The 19,517-nt window shown below is 45.1% G+C and overlaps 1 protein-coding gene across 2 annotated transcripts; it reads left to right on the top strand.

Moving 5' to 3' along the window:
- The first annotated feature begins 453 nt into the window (after nt 1-453).
- Nucleotides 454-15,858, top strand: carm1 (coactivator-associated arginine methyltransferase 1). 2 transcript variants are annotated; one of them, XM_037476130.2, is made up of 16 exons: nt 454-670; nt 5,141-5,266; nt 6,376-6,482; nt 7,068-7,172; nt 7,643-7,753; nt 7,844-8,021; nt 8,487-8,577; nt 9,158-9,239; nt 10,033-10,118; nt 10,212-10,301; nt 10,391-10,528; nt 11,173-11,262; nt 11,382-11,494; nt 12,789-12,905; nt 13,952-14,020; nt 14,138-15,858. In XM_037476130.2, the coding sequence occupies exons 1-16, from the start codon at nt 529-531 to the stop codon at nt 14,275-14,277; spliced, it is 1,785 nt and encodes a 594-aa protein (XP_037332027.1). In that variant the 5' UTR covers nt 454-528; the 3' UTR covers nt 14,278-15,858. The 2 variants fall into 2 exon arrangements, with proteins under 2 accessions (XP_037332027.1, XP_037332028.1); XM_037476131.2 differs by having other exon boundaries at nt 455-670; nt 12,789-12,866.
- The last annotated feature ends 3,659 nt before the right edge of the window (nt 15,859-19,517 follow it).

Raw genomic sequence — 19,517 nt, 5'->3', positions numbered from 1 at the left:
AGAGAGTTTAGCAAATACTATGTTATCCTTATTGGCCCTTATGCAGTGTGTTATGATTTGCTGTTAAGAAGCTACTTTTCTACTAATACTCTCTGTCTCTGTGCATTTTGCGGCTATGCTGTACACCTTTAGAATTTATGGCCATACTATATCTCTTAGAATTTGGAGTTAAAGGTTGGTAGAGTGTACAAAAAAGATATAGGTATATTGAATTAGTTATTTATGCATCCAAATGTATTATTATTTCTGGACATATACACATATTTTGTATGGACGTACATGTATAAATATTTGATTATATACAATGTATTCTTTTATGATATTAATCATTCAATATCAGTCGAATGAAGACATGGGGCCTCGTGGGTTGCATGAAGTCATGACGTATGCTACCCGTGTTGACACAACACCCACGACGGGCCGCCAGGTGGCGCTGTTGGAGCTACTTCTCGCGTTGATGCCTTCAGCAGAGAGCGGTGCGTGGTTGGATGTGAGCGCCACAGACCTGGCTGTACTTCCAGATCGAAGATGGCGGTCTCGGTGTTTCCCGGCGTGCGGCTCCTCTCCATCGGAGACGCGAATGGAGACATACAGCGACACTCAGAGCAGCAGCCGCTGCGGCTGGAAGTCAAGAGCACACCCGATGCTGCTCTCATCAATCTCTCCAATGGTGAGTAGACCTTTTCCCGCAGCTGCTCCTCGGATGTTCGGCCTGCCCCAACTGCCAGTGCTAATGCTCGCGGCTAACGCGGCCACACGTAGCTTTAGCGACCAAGGAGCTAACGTCGCCTCCTCTTACCTATCACGAGGGAGCCCGTAAAACTCCCGAAATATCCCTCGTCTGACGGGGTCTAGTTATTTTTAAGCCTAAGCTTTGGGTCCCACTCCAGTTCAACCGCGCCGAAGACCTCGACCAAATGTGGCTCGCACGGCGTAACGTTAGCTTAGTTGATGCCACCAGGAAACGGGGCAGCTAACAAGTTGTGTAGTTTAATGCTAACTAAACAATGCAAACACTAGCCCGGCTCCGGTAATGATGCGCCAACGTGCATCCGACCTGCTAGCCTCTAACGTATTTTGCCCTTGATGTCTCAAGAACGTTTAATAGGTCACAAAACGTAATATAGATCCACCGTATTCTGGTTTTCGCTTAAGGCACCTTTGTGCGTGCTATTTGGCAGTGTTTATGTGTGAATTCACGTTAGCTCGTGTGAAGCATAAAGCGGTCTCTCAGCACCCGCCGCCGTGCATCGTGGTCCGATTGGCTGCGTTTCGCCCGTAGTCCGTTCCGTTACCGAGCCGTTAACGCGCTAACGTTTAAAAAGCTCTCGTGTTTTTATTGTCGGTGCTTAAAGCGGTGTTTGGGTTGTGCGTGGCGTAGAGAGCCCGGGGCCTCATTACTTATGCGGGCATCTTTGTTCTCATTGGAACAATAGCCGCCTACTTTCCCTCCTGCGTGGAGGCAGCATCAGGGACGCTCGGCCGCCCGCAGCCTTTCTCATTCACCGGGACGTCCCGCTGAAAGGGACCAGCTGCGCGCGCGCCCCCCCCCCCCCTCTGCGGGGAAGTTAAAGAAAAGCTCACCGGTCTGCATTTGGAGACCTCCATAAACTCCCCGTAGACTTTGTATGGAGCGGTACGCGCCCACCTCACAAATCTCCGGAATTAACATACAAATGCAATGAAAGAAAAGATGACGTTTATTTGGGGAATTGAGTTTGGAAAATATAGATCTTATATGGATCATATGGAAGTAATAGGATTCAAAATGGAAAATAATAAGCAAGACTGTTGTTGTTATTATTCACCAAAAAGTCACAAATTGTGTGAGGGTCATCGGTGTAAAGAAGCCACTATGTTAGCCAAGGAAAGGCATTACAAGGAAACACTTCTACTCAAATACGGGGATTTCAAATTACATAAATGTAAGTTATGCCAGTGAACATTTTGTTTCTTTTTGTATAGGAAAAAAAAGGATTTCTAAAACATTCATCATTAATGTGATTAAAATAAGTTAATAAATATACAACATTTAATTTATGTATTTGTCATCTCAGCTGAAAAATTACAACTGAAAGCTCTGTCTTGGATAATATTTAGTATATAAAGTGTTATACTCTTATTGAAGTGATTGCACACTGTGTGTTTACGAGTGTTTGAGTTCCACTGCATATTTGGAAACCATATATAATATAGTATGCTCAAGAGGGAGCTCTTTGAATTCTGATTTAATATTCTTAGTGATGTTGTGAAAATGAACTCTGAAGACCACAAGTTTAAAGTACACATCTTTTCTGTTCCTTATCAGAGTGGAAAAAATAAATGAAATAGTATCAACACTCTTTACATTTTGGAATCTGTTTGCACTAAAAACTATGCACTGAACATTTCACTAGTTTAATAACGTTAGGCAGCTATTGTTTTCTATGATGCACTATTTAACCCTCACTCAATCTTTATTACCTAACTTGCCCATTTGCTTTTTGTAAATTATGTTTATAGTTCCTGCTTATAGTCTACCTGCATTTAAATGCACTAATCAACCTGCATAATGTGTAGATATTACCTCAATCAATCTGCATACCCCATATTATATAACTTTTATCTGTATATTTGTATCTACTACTATAGCACTTCTGGTTGGATGCTAAACTGCATTTTGTTGCTCTGTACTTGTACATGTGTATGACAATAAAGTTGAATCTAATCCAATCTTTACCCAGCATCAAATCAACAGTCTGCCTGATACAAATACTTTTTTTTACCCAAAATGAAGGTATGAAGGAACTAAATATTATTATTATTTATATAGTCATTATTGGACACAACTCTACTGCACTCTGTGCAGATGATTTGTTCTTAGTTTGCATCACACACTAATGGAACATATTTTGATTAATTGTGCAGCCCTAAGATTGGATCTAGCTTTTTGGGGCTAGTTTTGTGCCATTCTGTCCCAGACAGATGTCCCAAAAATCCTTCTGGTCATGCTCCAGGTGACCCGTTTGCGTTTTGTGAGGGACCACATCATGGTGTGTGAGAGGCGTCACAGACAATGGCCCCTCCCAGAGCTTACTGTTGATGCTGCAACACCACTTCTATTCGAGCTGGAGAGTTTCTCTTCATTGAACCCCAGAGAAAATATAATATTTATTTGCACTTCTTCCCACAATCATCTGCAACTGTTTGATAGTCACGCGTGCCACATATTTTATGATTGAAGTTCCTTCCCGACTAAGTTGATAATTCTAAGAAACCATCTGGTGTGTCCGGTTGGTGCAAAGTAGGAAGGAGTGCATGCATAAATACTGCAAACAAACGGATCAAGATTATGAGTAAGATGCAAAAGGAGAATGTACACAAAGTTTTAAATATGGTTAACACGTGCCAAAAGGGAATGTAATAACCGATGATAAACAAATACATCATGTCATTGCTTAACGCAGACGAGAACGGTTTCATGTGACGGAAATCACTGGAGCTTTATTCAGTCAATGGGATTATTAGGTGGCGGTAACATTTAACGTTAGCACTGTGTTTACATGTAATCTTGTGAACCAACATTTTTGGAAGGACATTATAATAGCTGGACATGTGATCCTTGATGATCAATTTGTTGGTTCATTCCCTTTTTATTTGAAATATTCTGATAAAATTGTGACATTTGATATTTAGAAAAGGATTGAAAGTCCTCCTCTGCCAACACGCACCCACTCATTAGGTGAGGGTTCAGTGCAGAAGTGGAGGGAGATGTTTTCATGGACCCGATCGACTATCTATTTGTATCCTGCACAGTCATCACAGAGGAAGTCCACAGATTTTACACACATGGGCCAGTTAGTTCTCCTCGGCATATGAAGGCATTTATGTGGAAAAAAACGACCCAGTTGATGGCATCTATTATGTGAATGATAATAATACAAAATAAATATTTGTTTAATTTGCCGCTCTGAGGTTTGTTTAAAACTGTAAACCCTTCACTGTGCTTAGTTTCTGGCTTTTTAGTGATCTTTCTCTCTGATTACGAAGAGAAGCCGAGGTGTTTGTAGTGAGACAAGCGTTTTCTCACGCCGTTCCCTTGTGTTTTGTCATGTGGCTGATTAGGCAGGCTTTTTTTCCAGAGGATGCTTCTCTCTCAATCTGAAGTGCTGCACTTAATCCCTCCGAAGGCCCTGGATTAGCTCAGGCTGCTCTACGAGTGTGTCAGGCCTGCCGCACCACCACGAGGGTTCTACTCGCTGGAGACGTAGTGGCCTTCAGCCAGGCTTTCATTCGTCATGAAAAAAGATTCTTTGAGTGTGGGATCCCATCAAATGTCTCGTTTATGGGTGTTGCAGCCAGGGAGCTGTGTGCCGCCGTTCTTCAGTTTAGAGCAATAATTTAGGTCATCTTAATTTAGCTGGTTGTGGATAACCCCTCAGTGTCCCGGTAGCTGTGAGAGATATATATATATATATATCCTTGAAGAGTAAATGGATGCAAACACTCTTGCTTATTCATCATAAGCAGTTTGATTTGTGAGGACATAGACACACACACAAACCGGCGCAGCCTTTGTGAAAGAAGAGAGAAGCGTATCGACTGAAGCAAATGAAAAGACCTCCATCGCCGGCGCGTTGGCTTTGTCTAATATTGTCAACAGCTATTAAGAACACATCAGAGAGCCACATTGCCTCGGCGGGTTACATGTTCCCTTCCTTCATCACCAAACCTCCCCCCACCCCACCTTGTGTATGTAAACCTAGGGGGGACCACTGCACACTACAGCGACCAGCCAAACTACATTAATAAATATAAATATATATTAATTCATTGTGAAGTAGAGGTGCATTTTAGTCAGCTCTCACACAGGAGCCGGTTGGGTTGAATCTGAAATGGAATTGCCAGGCCTAACTTGCCTCGCAGTAAAAAAAAAAAAACCACCCCGCCTCCCAAAGATGTCGCACAAAATGAAATTAATCAAAATCAAGGCATATCTTTTAGAGCAGATCGAATGCAGCTTGTTTGTGGGCCGAACGCCACTCAGCCTGTTAGAGCTGACCTTCAGCGCTCTGCACAACCCACGCAGTCAATGTCACCTCCACAGAGACACTGTTGAGTCTGTAGTTGTCCTCACTTCTTTGGTTCTTTTTCCGTCCAGGAGAGGAGGCGAGTGTTTTCAAGTGTTCGGTTTCCAGGGAGACGGAGTGCAGCCGCGTGGGGAAGCAGTCATTCATCATCACACTGGGATGTAACAGCGTCCTGCTGCAGTTCTCCTCACCTGCAGGTACACACACACACACACACACACTCTGCCCCAATACAAGGCAGCTGTTACCCGGTACACACACACCATCACAATTTTAGGTAAAAAATACTGCCACAGAGGAAGCAATTTGTTTTTGCGTCATCAAACATTGTAAATATGTCATCTCAAAGACTGCTAAATAGCCATGAAGTGGTCCTAATAGTTTGACTTCAACACTCCATTAAAGCGGAGTGACGATCCTTCATAGTTACCACGCCGTGTGAATTCGGCTAGTAGCCAAAGTTGTCCTAAGGAATCAACATCTCAGCAGTACTGGTTTTAGAGATGCTATTAATACTTCAACTACTACTAATACTACAAATGATACCATTACTATCACTAGTACTTCTGCTATTAAAATGACTCCTGCTAGTAGTTGTACTAAATACTAGTACTAGTGACCCAGCTGAGCCAAGTCCGTTAACTTCTAACTTCCATCGGTTATTTTCATTGGTGAGACATTAGGGATGTTGTCGTATTAGTAACAAATAAAACCTATAAATACGGCTGACCTTTCCTAGATTGGAGAGTTTGAATACAACTATTAAACTGGGGGATTGTCTGCTCTAAGCGAATGTTAGTAGTTTACTGTTTAAAGTAGCAAGTGTCAATGAGTGGCTTTAGTTTGAGGGTGTGCAGATTACACGTCTCTCTTGGCTACCTCGCCAAATGTTGTGGATGTGGATTCTTTCAGTTTGAACTATTTTCTTATAATAAAACCCGCTTTTAATTGTTAAGTTTTTCCATTTAAGACGCTGCCTTTAAGTTGTTCTTTTCTTAAAATAATTTTCTCTTTGAAAGTAAAAACATAAATAGTACAAAGGTCAGCTAAACCTCTATGAAGCTCAAGTGATGAAACAACCTGTTATCAAGGGTAACGCTGAACCATGATCTCACAAAGAGGCACAAAAACATGCCCAACATCACCAGAGTAAACAAAAGAACATGAGACCACACGAACAACATCTGAAACGTACTGTTGGCCAGTGAAGGAACCACACAACACAACGTTTGTGTGTATGCTGTTGTGCAATGTCGGGTCCAGTGTACATGTGTGTGTTTGTGTGTGTGTTTCTGTCCCGCCGCAGACTTTCAGTCCTTTTATAACCTGCTGAAGAACAGTCGGGGGCACGTCAATGAGCCCTCGGTCTTCAGCGACAGAACAGAGGACTCCTCTGCTGTTCAGTACTTCCAGGTGAGAGGCTGCTGCAACGGTGAAGAACACACCTTTAATGATTATTACCCCCTGCTCGCTTTGTTCTTGGCCGACTATTCTTCATGAGGCTAAATTCATTTAATCTAAAATGATGTCCTTATTAAATAACAAAGATCCCTAATCCAGTTCAAATGCAATATTGACTATTCTAAGAATGGAGTACAATGCAGACACCACATGTATTTACATTTGAGAAGGTTTTGACCCCTAGAGAAGAAGTCTGTATTCTGTCCTGCAGTGCTATCTGGGCCCCTGTCAATGTCTCTGCTGGTCCCAGACTGCATTATTATTAAACACTTTCACTTCCTTTAACCGATGAGCAGGGATTTGTTCTTGTTTCACGGAATGATCGCTCAGAAGGCTCTTTATCTCTGTCCAACTTCCGGCTCGGCCGTCGTGTACCAAACATGACTTATTGTATAAAACAAGAAGTGCAAGACATGGTAAAATAAGACGCTCTCCCACTTACGCCACTTTTGAGTGGACTACATAAAGCCAGCGTCTCCGACTTTGAAAACACAAGAAACCAACAAATGTAAAATCCAGTATTCTTTCTCTCTGCAGTTTTACGGCTACCTCTCCCAGCAACAGAACATGATGCAGGACTATGTTCGGACAGGCACTTACCAACGGGCTATTCTCCAGAACCACACCGACTTCAAGGATAAGGTAGCCTCATGTCTCTGTTCATTCTACCTGTGATCAGAATCAGGCTAACTGCTGATAATCAGTTTGATAACATTTGACCATCATTACCTTGTGCTGAAGAGTAGTTTAAACGAGACAAATTCTAATTAATCCTGATCAATTTACACTTTGCTAAACTCCTCATCCAACCAACAATTATGGTGCAGTCATAGTTTATCAACTGTAATGACGCAGGTGGCTTCATATTCATGTTTACCTGACAGAGAAATGTGGCTGATAACTGACAAAATGTAACCATGAAAAGATGCATTTTTAAAACCATTTAAAACTATTTAAGTACGTTGTGCTTAAAATGCTTCAATTCCGTGGACTTTTACTGGTATTTAAAATGAATTATTGTACTTCAAAATCACCAATTCGACCCCCGAAAAGCTGATCGACGCTGTGGAAACATCTCATCAGAGGTTACATTCACTCCTGTGCTCTCACAGGTGGTGCTGGATGTCGGCTGTGGCTCGGGGATCCTCTCTTTCTTTGCCGCCCAAGCTGGAGCCAGGAAGGTGTACGCTGTGGAGGCCAGCACCATGGCTCAGCACGCTGAGGTACAGACACACACTCCCCGAATGCCATGTGGACGGGTCGTTCTGTTCTGAGGTGTGATTCCTAGCATGAAACTGTGCTGTGCCTCCCAGGTGCTGGTGAACAGTAACCGTCTGGGGGAGCGTGTGGTCGTCATCCCGGGGAAGGTGGAGGAGGTGACGCTCCCGGAGCAGGTCGACATCATCATCTCGGAGCCCATGGGCTACATGCTGTTCAATGAGCGCATGCTGGAGAGCTACTTGCATGCCAAGAAGTTCCTCAAACCCAACGGTGAGCGAAAGGTGGAGCAGTGGCACATGGGGAAGAAAGGTGTGGCTGGTAGGATGCTGGGGAGAGAGCTGCAAGTGAAGTTACATCAGAAATAACTAGGAAAGCACTGCTGTTAATCAGATCATCGGGTTGGTTAACATAAAGCCACAATGAGGCCACACGTGTATATACAAGCTCACAGGAAGAATACACAAATATAAACATTCACACTGACTATATACAAATGTATACAAGTTCAGTGATGATATCCAAATCCAGACTATTCTCAAATGTGTGCAATAAAAGCTGTAAAGTCGTATTGGTTTTGTCTTTTTATGAGTTGACAGGATTTACAACTTTATGGGGCATCGGTAGATGTTTCAAAATGGTTCCATGTCCGCTCAGAACCTCCCGTGCTCGTGTGGTGTGAACTGCTCTCCGGACGTTGGTCTTATTGTGACGGCCTCCTCTGTGGTTGTGTTTCAGGTAAAATGTTCCCCACCATCGGTGACGTCCACTTGGCCCCCTTCACTGATGAGCAGCTCTACATGGAGCAGTTCACCAAGGCCAACTTCTGGTGAGGAGGGACACGGTTAAATAAACTGTTTAAAGCCACGTTTCCATTGGTAACTGTTGAAGATGCTTCGTGCAAGTTAAGCAATAAGGTACGAGAGGCTATACTTTATCGTCCATTAATGTAACAGTTTGGGGGGGGGGGGGGTTGGCCCAACGCGCACCAGAAAGCTGGCATTATTGAAGATAAAGTACTGCCTCTCCTACCTTATTGATTTTCTAGAAAAATAGTCCCCGTACGTACATTGGGTCGTGCACCATCTCATTCATTCACATCGCTCATGACGTCCACCCTAATTATCCGGGTGTGAAAGCTCCCATTGCCTGAAACCGATCATTTGTGTTGTTTGCGGCCTTATTTCGGCGAAATAACGGTTACGCCAAATCAAACCTAGTCCGTGGTGATATGGAGCGCTTAGGTCAATGTGAACAGCAACTGTACATTATCGCTCAATAATGTACACCCTGTGACTCCCTCTCAACCAATCGGAATGCATTGCGTTAAAACACGGCAGACTACTCGTTGTGGATGTAATTGGGATCAGTGGGACAAATTAAATGTGACCTCCTTCTTTGGCCCTCAGGTACCAGCCCTCCTTCCATGGCGTGGACCTCTCTGCCCTGCGGGGAGCAGCAGTGGACGAGTATTTCCGCCAGCCTATCGTGGTACGCAATCCGCCACACGCACACATACAAACATTGGTGTATATATGTCTAGATCAGGGCTCTCAATAGATCTTTGAACATGAACCAATCCCACAGTTTGAAATTCACTAATCTAAATTAATGAATTTGTTTTTCTTATAACAAATTTTTATAAAAAATAACGAGTAATCACTTTGGAAGGCGTGTATTCTAGACACTGTTTAATTGTATTTTGAACACAACACTACACACGTGATCATCTCCAAGGCAGAATCCCACCAGGTGGAACATGTTGAACTAGCGGCTCTTCCTGCTGTCCTCGTGCACTTCGTGCTCTCAACTCTCCATAAGTTGTCTTTGAAGTGCCAACAAACTTCCGACCTTTATTCAGGACAATTCCCCCCCACCATCATCTGCAGACTGTGTGTCGCACAGGGTAGCAGCTACCAACACGTTCTGGAACTATCAGTCCTAAAGTGGTCCGTTGCTGCTGCTCATTCTCCTTCTGTTTGACACGTGGAGGAATTCCTCTGTTTTACTTCCAATGCAAAAAGGTCGATCCATCATCGCCTCGGTCTCTCTGATCTAACTGCAGAGCACGTCGGTTCCAGGTGTCAATGCACACCGGAAGTAAACAAAGCTGCGCTAACTGCGCTAAAATAATTTATCGCATTAATCTCTGCTACAATAACCTCAGATGAACGTGTTTAACGTGTTTTAAAAAAACTTTGACAGCCCTTGTATATACACGCACATACACACACATCAGAATTTGAGTGGTTCAGATCTGGATTTGTCATGCTTTTCTCCACAGGACACATTTGATATCCGTATTCTGATGGCCAAGTCAGTCAAATACACAGTCAACTTCCTGGAGGCCAAAGAAGAGGATCTCTACAGGTGTGTGTTTGTGTGTGATGCGATGCTCCTTTGTGTAAAATATATGTTCATACCTGTTGTAATTGATGTCTCTTTCTGACACTTCTTTTATAGGATAGAGATTCCCTTTAAATTCCACATGATGCACTCCGGCCTGGTGCACGGCCTGGCTTTCTGGTTCGATGTGGCGTTCATGGGATCCTCGTAAGTCTGCCCTGCGCTGCTTGAACGTGAAGCGACGCCTTGAACTATCACCACACAGTCGTCCTGACCTTGCGCCTGTCTCTCTGCAGGATGACAGTGTGGCTGTCCACAGCCCCCACAGAGCCCCTCACCCACTGGTACCAGGTGCGCTGTCTGCTGCAGTCCCCCCTCTTCACCAAGGCCGGGGACACGCTGTCCGGCACGGCTATGCTGATGGCCAACAAGAGGTAGGACCCTTCTGCACTACTCTCTGGAAGTGGGGTCCTGTGGGGGACGGGTGGGCTACAGATGCATTTGGCATCAAGGCTGCAAATCACGACGGCCACTTTAGCCGAAGATATCTGGTGGTAATAATCTAAATGAGTGTTAGAGAGAGGCAGCGGGAGGAGCGCTTGTACTCATGCACCCCAGACAGATTTGAAAGAAAGTAAAAGATATAAATTATTCAGATGTTTATGTTTAAAGTGTAATCCTCTCCATGTGGGTTTTAACTTTGTGGACTTTACAGTGAGCAGTGGTTTTCGTATCTGACCCGTTTCCACCTCTCGATTATATAACGTAACACTATCCGCTCAGGACTCACAGGGAGGAAGTAAATCAACGGTTCCTTTAACATGTTCTCCCTTCCAAATAATCCAGCCACCTAATCCATTCTTGAACATGTTTAAGTTTGTCCCGGGAACATGCAAATGACATTAATGATTCGTGAGAATAGTGTGTTGTAAATAAATAGAACATATTCCAATGAGGAAATCCTCAGGGTTCTCTCTTTGCTCATGGTGACATCGAGTGGGACTGTGGCTTTGGAGCAGGTTGACAGACATGAGTGGTAGCTCTCATCTAAAGCTCTCTACCATCTCCCTCTCAACAGACAAAGCTACGACATCAGTATTGTCGCCCAGGTGGACCAGACAGGATCAAAGTCCAGCAACCTCCTGGACTTGAAGAATCCCTTTTTCAGGTGAGTTGGTCTCTTGGCCCCAGCAACACACCTGCATCCGGATGGCACCGTTTGACATGTAAGATGGGGAACACTGTCCGCCTCTCCCATGTTAAACGTGTGTGTGTCTGTATTCGCAGGTACACAGGCACCACCCCCAACCCCCCTCCTGGCTCACACTACACCTCCCCATCCGAGAACATGTGGAACACGGGCGGGGCCTACAACATGAATCAGGGGATGGCTGTATCAGGTGAACACACATAAACACTGGCAGATGACGGCGATCCTCCATGTGTTTATAAGGGCGTCCTACCTTTAATTAGTCTGAAAGCCTGCACACATAAAACCCATGGTGATACACGCAGCAGTGCGTGTGTGTGTCTCAGCCGTAAAGTAGTATTCTGTTCAAAGCCTCGTTGCTTTCATTGCTTGAATATTTTTGTGCACGGGTTTTGACACTAATTAAAAACGGTAATTATTCAAATCTAAGAGGAATTTCGAATCAAATCTGGGATATTCAAAGCTCCCCTCAGTGGGGTATGGCATAATACATCTTCCACAACAACATGAACTAAGAGGCCCCCACGTCCAGTCGGCCGTGTCCCCAGACCAGGGGGACGAATCCCCTCACAGGGGGGACCGGTGTAGCGTCAGAGTGGGACTCGGTGCCTGTAGTCTGAGGGCGTTTCCTTCAGAGGGACCAACTCTGTCCTGCATGCCTATAATCTCCTTAAACCAAGTCTGATCACTGGACACACTAGTGGGGGGGGGTGGTCGAGCAAACCGGCGGGCAGCAGTCACTCTGGAGCTCTCTGCCCCCGCTGCTGCGAGCTCACACGGACCTATTCGCGCGTGGAAAAATAACAAAGAACCCTGCCGCTTGTAGTCCTGTGGTTTCTGCTCCGAATCGCTGCAGACAAGCAAAGTGTGACATGTTACCCAAACATTACTTGGAAATATCAGATCGTTGATTCTCCTGCAGCAGGGTGGGGCGCTCTGCTCCTCTCGGTCCTCGTCCCCCTGAGCCCAGCGATGAGCTGCAGGAGACGCTGCTGCTGGGTGCAGAGCTCTCCTCCCTCCTTGATGTGGGTCTGCTGGACCCTGAGCATTCAGAATCAGGACGGCGGTATGGGGAAGCTTCTCCCAGATGGTCTCTGATGACCTGCAGACTGTTTCATGAGCAGTTTTGGAGTTCCTCTCAGTGGTTTATTGATTCTGAACGTTAAGTCCTTCTTTATTACCGTGTTGCTGCATCCCCGCGGTAGCACGCTGACGCTCTGGGAAAGATGTGCATCAATAAATGCCACAGAAAGGTTTGAGTGTAAAGAAACAGATGTGATGGAGGAGGACTGTGGCAACTATGAGCCCCCCCCTCACCCCCACCAAAACACAGATTTTGCCCTCCTAGATCACATGGTGTCACCAGGCCCTGTGCTAGGGAGAGCTGTATTTAACGTAAAGAATGTAAAGACTTCTTTGTAGTATGTGTTGATTCTTTTTTTCCCTTTTCTTTGTACCCCTTCTCCCCCCGCCCCCCTCTCCAGGGATGCCTGCAGCTTATGACCTCAGCACAGTCATTGGCGGCGGTCCGGCGGTGTCTCACAACAACCTCATCCCCCTTGGTACGAATCACACTCCCCCCGACTTCTCAACATCTCATGGTACTTAACGTGGGGGACAAAGAGCAGAGCAGCCGGGGGGGTGGGGGGGGTCGGCTGTTGCGCAGCATGAGGTCTTAGATCGGCGCTTTGAAATGATGTTGTGCTCTCCGGTCCCCCCCCCCCCCCCCGTGTTCTGTATGAAATGTGTGAGCTCAGTGTGTCTGATAATAAATGTTAAAGGTTCTTTGACTAATCAACAGATTAACAATCAAAGTGTGTGTAGCTCTATTTAATGGTTTAAATATTAATTACAAATTACTTCCTACCTTTTCCCTTGTGACAGTAAAGGTACATTTCAACTGCTGTCGTCTCTTTGGCACATTTTAACATTTAACAATTCTTTGTCTCACCTCAAACACCCAATGATTGTCCTCTAATTTTCCATGTTCACAAACATGTGACCATGTGCCAAACGGTGTTCTTACGATACACTGCTGCTAAGCGGCCTTTTGCTGAATCATTTATTTTTCATATTACACTCAAGAATGATGGTTTGTGCGGGAGTGGTCGAGACCCCCTGTTGGGATTTGAATGACATCTCGACCCTCCTCTGATCACCTCTGGCCAACGCAAAGATGCAGAAGGCCCTCTGCGTTTGTCCTTTGTGGGCTACTGTAGAAACATGGCAGATTCCTGCTGCCTATGTGGATATGAAGTGCTTGTTCTAGGTTATCACAATGATTATTGTATTGCTTTCCTGACAAACCCCCCCAAAATACTACAACCCTTTTATTTTGAAACCGCCATCATTCTAAAAGCAGCTGTCCTAATGAAGTGGATTTAGCCCCTTCTTAATGGGAGTGTTGAGGCCCATTTCTCGAATCGCTATAGCGACCAGCGTCTGTTTGTTCCCTCAAGCAGACACCTCCCAATACATCCCCTACGCTTTAACTCCTTTTAGCGTCGTGCTAAGTCACGTGCTGGACTGCTCTTGGGTCGTTTGAGAGTTTCTTCAGGACTCCCACCATTTTGTTTTGCAGCTTTAAAAAAAAGAGACGTTCTGCGGGTTTCATTAACTGTGCTTTCCTCTCTTTGATTGGTCACAGTGAACACCGGGATTGTAAACCACACCCACTCCAGGATGGGCTCCATCATGAGCACAGGAATTGTCCAGGGTACGTCCACCTCCCTCTTCATTTAACAAACACGGCAGCAGAGAGTCGCTTCACCTTGCCTCACAGAAATGGACCTCCTCCAGTTGGAAACGCCATGCTTTGTTTGTCCCCCCCCAGGAGCCACCACGGGCCAGTCGGGTCCCAGCAGCAGTGGCACTTACTATCCCGTCACCAACCAGTTCACCATGGGGGGCGCCGCAATCTCCATGGCCTCGCCTATGGTCATCCCCAGCAACACCATGCATTACGGCAGTTAGGGCGAGGACCTCAAGGAGACCTTTTCGACCACCCTGCCCCTGCATGACAAGAGACCCCCCCCCCCCAAACCCCGAACGACACACCGGCCGCAGCCAAGATACCAAAACCAGTGCTGTGCTGGCACTGCCTCCCCATGTTTGTCCTCCTGCTACTCTGGTCAGTCCATCACTCTACGAACGGTCGAACGCACTCATTTCCGTCCAGACTCTTTCGTCTTGCTGACAGACCACCCCCCCCCCCACTCCCGACCACCACCAAGGGATCCATTGGGACTCGTGCACACTGAGATGTACAGCCGTTTATTAGCCATCTCCTCCTCCCTTCAACGTGTATCTCAGTCCACCCCCCCCCACCCCCCCGCTGTAGGAGTCATGATGATGACCCGCTGCCAGAGACCAGCACCAGTTCGCTCCGACGCGTCTCCACACTAAAGGTCCAGCATCATCGACTTCATCAATCTCATATCTGACCCCGTCCTCGGGGGCCCACCGCACCTTTTCCTCAAGAGACGGACTGAAACGAGGCAAAACCCCCTCGCCCCCCCCCAAGTTTTGGTTTTGGCAAAGATATCAGGAAACGGGCCAGAGCGCCTGGAAGAGTTCTGAAAATAAGCTCTTTTTTTTAGTTTTGCGAGGTGGAGGAAGTGACTTTTTGCCCCCTCTGAGGTTCCACCCGGTGTCACTGCAGGTCACCTTCCAGGCTGAGCAAAGGGACGAAGCTTTAAACGTGGTTAGCTTCGCTCAAAGGTGAGAAGCTACCACTGAGTCTTTGTCTATAGTTGGAATGCACCTAGTATTAAGTTAAACCATCTCAACTAAGAAAATAGGCAGTTTTAAAATCTGCTCTTAGGTGTATTTTTGACAAAGCTGGTCTTTGCGCTGATATAAATTCTCTGCTAGACTGAATAATAGAATAAAAATAAGCTGCTCCAGATTGCCATCCTCCCCCTTCTGCTGGAGGGTTAAGGCTCGGCGTTTCCTTCCTGGAAAGGCACAGCTTGTTGTTGTTGTTGTTGTGCACACATGAAGGTGCCAGTTGTGAGAGAATTTCATCACGTGAGGTAAAGCTGCTGCTCCCATCACCCTGCTGTCCTCCTCTGAGTGGACCTATCAGGGAGAAGATGGTGAGGACGGAGGATCCCCATGTGGCAGCCAGCCGGACGCTCAATGCGGGAAGCTCCCCGTTTGCACCCGACTTTACCCCCCCCTTCACCTCCAACATATCACCCCCCACCCCCCGGCCCCCAACACCCTCGCCCCTTTTATCAGTCGCGGAGAGAAGGACTGACACACATTGCTTCCAGTGTCACAATTATCGGACTTGAAATATTACGAGTTTAGAAATGTTTTAAGAGAGTTGAGAGAAAAGTCTCTTTGTAGGATTAACCTTTTTTTGTTATCTTTGTTTTTGTTTCCTTTTTCTTTCGCATAAAACGACAAACATTGAAAAAAAGAGCAAATTAAATGTGGTGGAAATGTTCCAAAACCATCCTGGAATCAGGTGTTGTAGTACTTTGATTATAGCCTTTAGCATCGTGTCCCTGCTTTTTGTTGTTGTCATTGAATTATTTGCTCTGTGTAGTTGAAAAGCAACATTCTTCTTTTTCTTTTTTTTAATCATGGAAACGTTTGAGGAAGACTGTCCTGTCATTTCTGTGTTCCAGTAATAACATCTGCCTTGACATGTACTCTTCTGCTCCGAGACACCAGAGGAGTCCTCTGTCCTCGTTACCCGTGTAGAGACGCTCACGCCAACTGTTAAATAACAAAGGTCTCGTGTGGAGCCCATCGGTGCGACTTCATGGTCACGCAATGCGTCCCTCTGCCAAAGACTCCTAAATTTAGATTGTGGCAGTGAAAATCTCTGATTCTAAATGGAACTATACTTACTAAAGGAAATCATGCTGAATTGCAGATGGAGACCATACTCCCATGTTTACTGAATCCAGAGAGCAGCACAGTGTTCTAATCATCTCTTCACATGGGACACAACCTCTAAACAGTCTTCCACAGCTTCGTTTGACAATGATTCATCGAAAGTCAAAAGCAGATTTGCTCTACGACAAAATAGTTTTACAAGCACCTTTGGGAACGCACAAATATTACATACAGTATTTAACTTCTTAAACTAATCCCCTTTGTTAAAATAAAATAGATCCAGACTCGTAGCTTTGTAAAGATAACTATTAGAGTACTGTTCACATTTATGATCATGAATTACCAACATACAATAGTTTTCATTAAGGAGAAGTTGCCAAAAAGAATGGATAGAAAATCTGCATCTCTAGGTTTTGTGTATAAATATGAGGTTTGAATTTAAATAAATATGGCGTAGGTTTCTTGGTTCTGCTATTTGGACAGGACAGAAAATAGTATTTCTTTAAAGTCATGGGATGAGTAGGTTCTGTTGAGGGATTATGATGAAACGATGCATTATTCACTTTTGGTCCAATTGATTTGTATATATTTAGTAGCTCTGGCAGTAGAGTATGAAGCTGGTGCCATGGCTTGATGTAATTAGAAGTGTAATATTGCACTCATACACACCAACTTCCTGTATCAGGGCCTCTAAAAGCACCTTCAGCTTCCTAAAGGAAGCTGCAGATTGCACTACTCACTAGTGAGAGGCATCTTTAGGACTTCATTAATAGCTGCTCTTAAAATACTGAACAGTTGTAAACGTTGTTTCTACTCCGTCACCGTACAAAGTTCTCACTGGAAACCAAATCTTACACATTAAGAGAGTAAGTGGTTGTTTGGAGTTAAACTGCTCGGTGCTCAACCCAAATGCTGTGATCAGCACTGTGCTTGGGTAAATCACAAAAAATAGTCGTTAAAAGCCAACAGAAGGATTTCTGTCCTCTTTTCCGTCAGAAATGTATTTTAAAAACTATCCCAGCCAGTGACTATGATTCTAGTGTTGAATTGTGGATTGGACCAACGCTGTCGCTCCATCCTGGTGTTTCTCATGATACCAGATGCCTTATTTTTAAGCCTCATTGGTGCTGCTCGGTATAAAATGAACACTCAAAGTTCTAATCAAAGTGTGCAGAAAGAGTGGATCCAGCAACACAACTAATGCTAAATGGTTTGTGTTTATATATCTATTTTCCAGACTTCTGACCACTCAAAGCTCCTTAACGTGTCATCTTTCACACATTCATAACTTAGTGTTTGATTGAAGGAGGACCCGGCTCTCCACATGGATGACATCAATGAGGGCTTAATGCTGAAGTGCATTGGTCAGACTTGTTCAGCGCTCACCTCCACTTCCTCCTTGGACCCGGGTCAGAGGGGAAGCTGGGCCGGGAAGTCCTCCATTTAGTTCCATGGCGCCGTGGAGCGGAGTGACTTCATCTCCATCAAGGACGGCGACTAAAAGCACAACGACAGCCAGCATCGTGACTGCCATTACGAGGTGAGTGACAGGCTGTGCTTAGACACAGCAGCACTTTGGGCTAAAAGCGAATAACCATCGCATGGAAACGTGCACAGAATATCGATCCTTATGCATCTCAATGAGTGTTTTCATGCCAGCTTTACTAGTTGGCAGTGAACACAGCACTGCCCAAGCCAATTAAAGTGTCCTGTGTCTCGTCCCCGTGTAGCTGGAGTTATCTTTAAAATAATGAGAACTATGCCAAATGGTTTTTGATGATTATTATTTACTAATATCATACCGCCATGGGAATATGAGTTTCTGAGTAAGAAAAGAAAAGCACGGCAACCATTGAACATATCACCTGTCGACTGAATTAAAAGAAAATCTTTTGTGAAGGATCCACTCCTTCATCTCTGCACGGATTATTTAAAGGTCCTAAGAAACACCTACGACAGGGTGAAGGATCAGAGACAGGCGGTGGATGGGTACAGGAACTGTGGCCCCTACCCTCTGGACCCAATAGCCAGACAATGGTCACAGGGCGCGACGTGGGCCTCCCCCTCCTCGCCAAACCCATCGGCATGTTCCTGGGCTGTGCCTGATGCCCCTGAACCTATCCCCAATCCCCAGAACCAACCTCCAGCTGCCCTTGCTTCTGATCCTTACACCACCCATCCCCAGGTAACATTAGGATTTTGGTAGACCTGCCCCCCCTTGTGGCCAAAATGAATTTTCACCAGAACACTGGTCAGGTCAAGAGAAATATCTGCAAGGCTCCTGACATCTCAGGAGCTGTCTGACGCCATTGGGGTGGATCGTGGAGCCCAACGTCTAGCCAGAAGAGACGAGCAGTAAGACCAACACAGCAACTGGAGACTTTCCATTGCCTCATCCCACTCTGTCCCCTCTTTTGCCTCCCACCATCACCAGCTAGCAGCAGCACTTAATGCGAGGCTTTAGACATTCATAAAAAAGGGTTCTGTATTTGCTCATAATGCCTAAAAACTAGTCATTTGGCCCTGTTTTGTTAACCTACTGGAGCCGGTCTGACTAATCATTGGGAACAACGTGTGTGTACGTACTCTGACTCATTTCATTTAGTCGCCACTGGAAAATGGGTTCTCAGTTTGTTTATTTTTGCATGCATAGTCAACACATATGTTCCTCTCTATTTCTTCAGCGTTGCCACTCTGAGTCACGGCATGCTCGGAAAGACATGTCAGTCTCAGTGATCGTCATGTTTCAATCATATAATCAATATGTCAGTCTCGTCATGTTTCAATCATATAATCAATATGTCAGTCTCAGTGATGGTCATGTTTCAATCATATAACCAATATGTTAGTCTCAGTGATCGTCATGTTTCAATCATATAATCAATATGTCAGTCTCAGTGACTCGAGGACGTTATTTGCAGTCTGATTCAATGCTTTACCATTTTACACAAACATAAATATTATTCATAGCGGTATTTTCCCTCTTGATTTCATGAAAATGTGTTTTGTACACAACTAAAACTACTACATTTTTCAACATGGTCGTGGTAAAAGATACTCATTTACATGGGATTCGCATATGGATGAGGAGCCAGGTCCATGCCATTGACCCTTTTTATCCTTGGCGCTTCTGCATTTTTCCATATGTCATGAAAATAGTTCTTCCTCGGGAGTGGCCACTTTTGGGCTTTTTTATGATTCAGTGCCGTTTTTATATATACACGGCGTTAGCATGCAGCTAACTAGCTAGCTAAACATTCCAGGTGTCGAAGTCTGTACAGAAGCATCGTTATGTTCCCTTTCACGCCGGTCCGTTGTCTGATTGTGAGGTCAGGCTCATTGGTGTCCAGCTGTTTTACCTC

This window comes from Pungitius pungitius, chromosome 12 (assembly GCF_949316345.1).
Source record: "Pungitius pungitius chromosome 12, fPunPun2.1, whole genome shotgun sequence".
NCBI classification, from domain to species: Eukaryota; Metazoa; Chordata; class Actinopteri; order Perciformes; family Gasterosteidae; genus Pungitius; species Pungitius pungitius.
Note: the sequence above shows the minus strand (reverse complement) of the source record. Positions and strands in the feature narration are given on the sequence as shown.

What these genes read in the sequence shown, in the direction of transcription:
- carm1 (XM_037476130.2), top strand. Translation starts at nt 529, where the DNA reads ATGGCGGTCTCGGTGTTTCCCGGCGTGCGGCTCCTCTCCATCGGAGAC. An exon ending in TCAGGGGATGGCTGTATCAG is followed by an intron (nt 11,495 to 12,788) that starts GTGAACACACAT and finishes CCCCCTCTCCAG; the next exon opens with GGATGCCTGCAGCTTATGAC. An exon ending in CGACTTCTCAACATCTCATG is followed by an intron (nt 12,906 to 13,951) that starts GTACTTAACGTG and finishes GATTGGTCACAG; the next exon opens with TGAACACCGGGATTGTAAAC.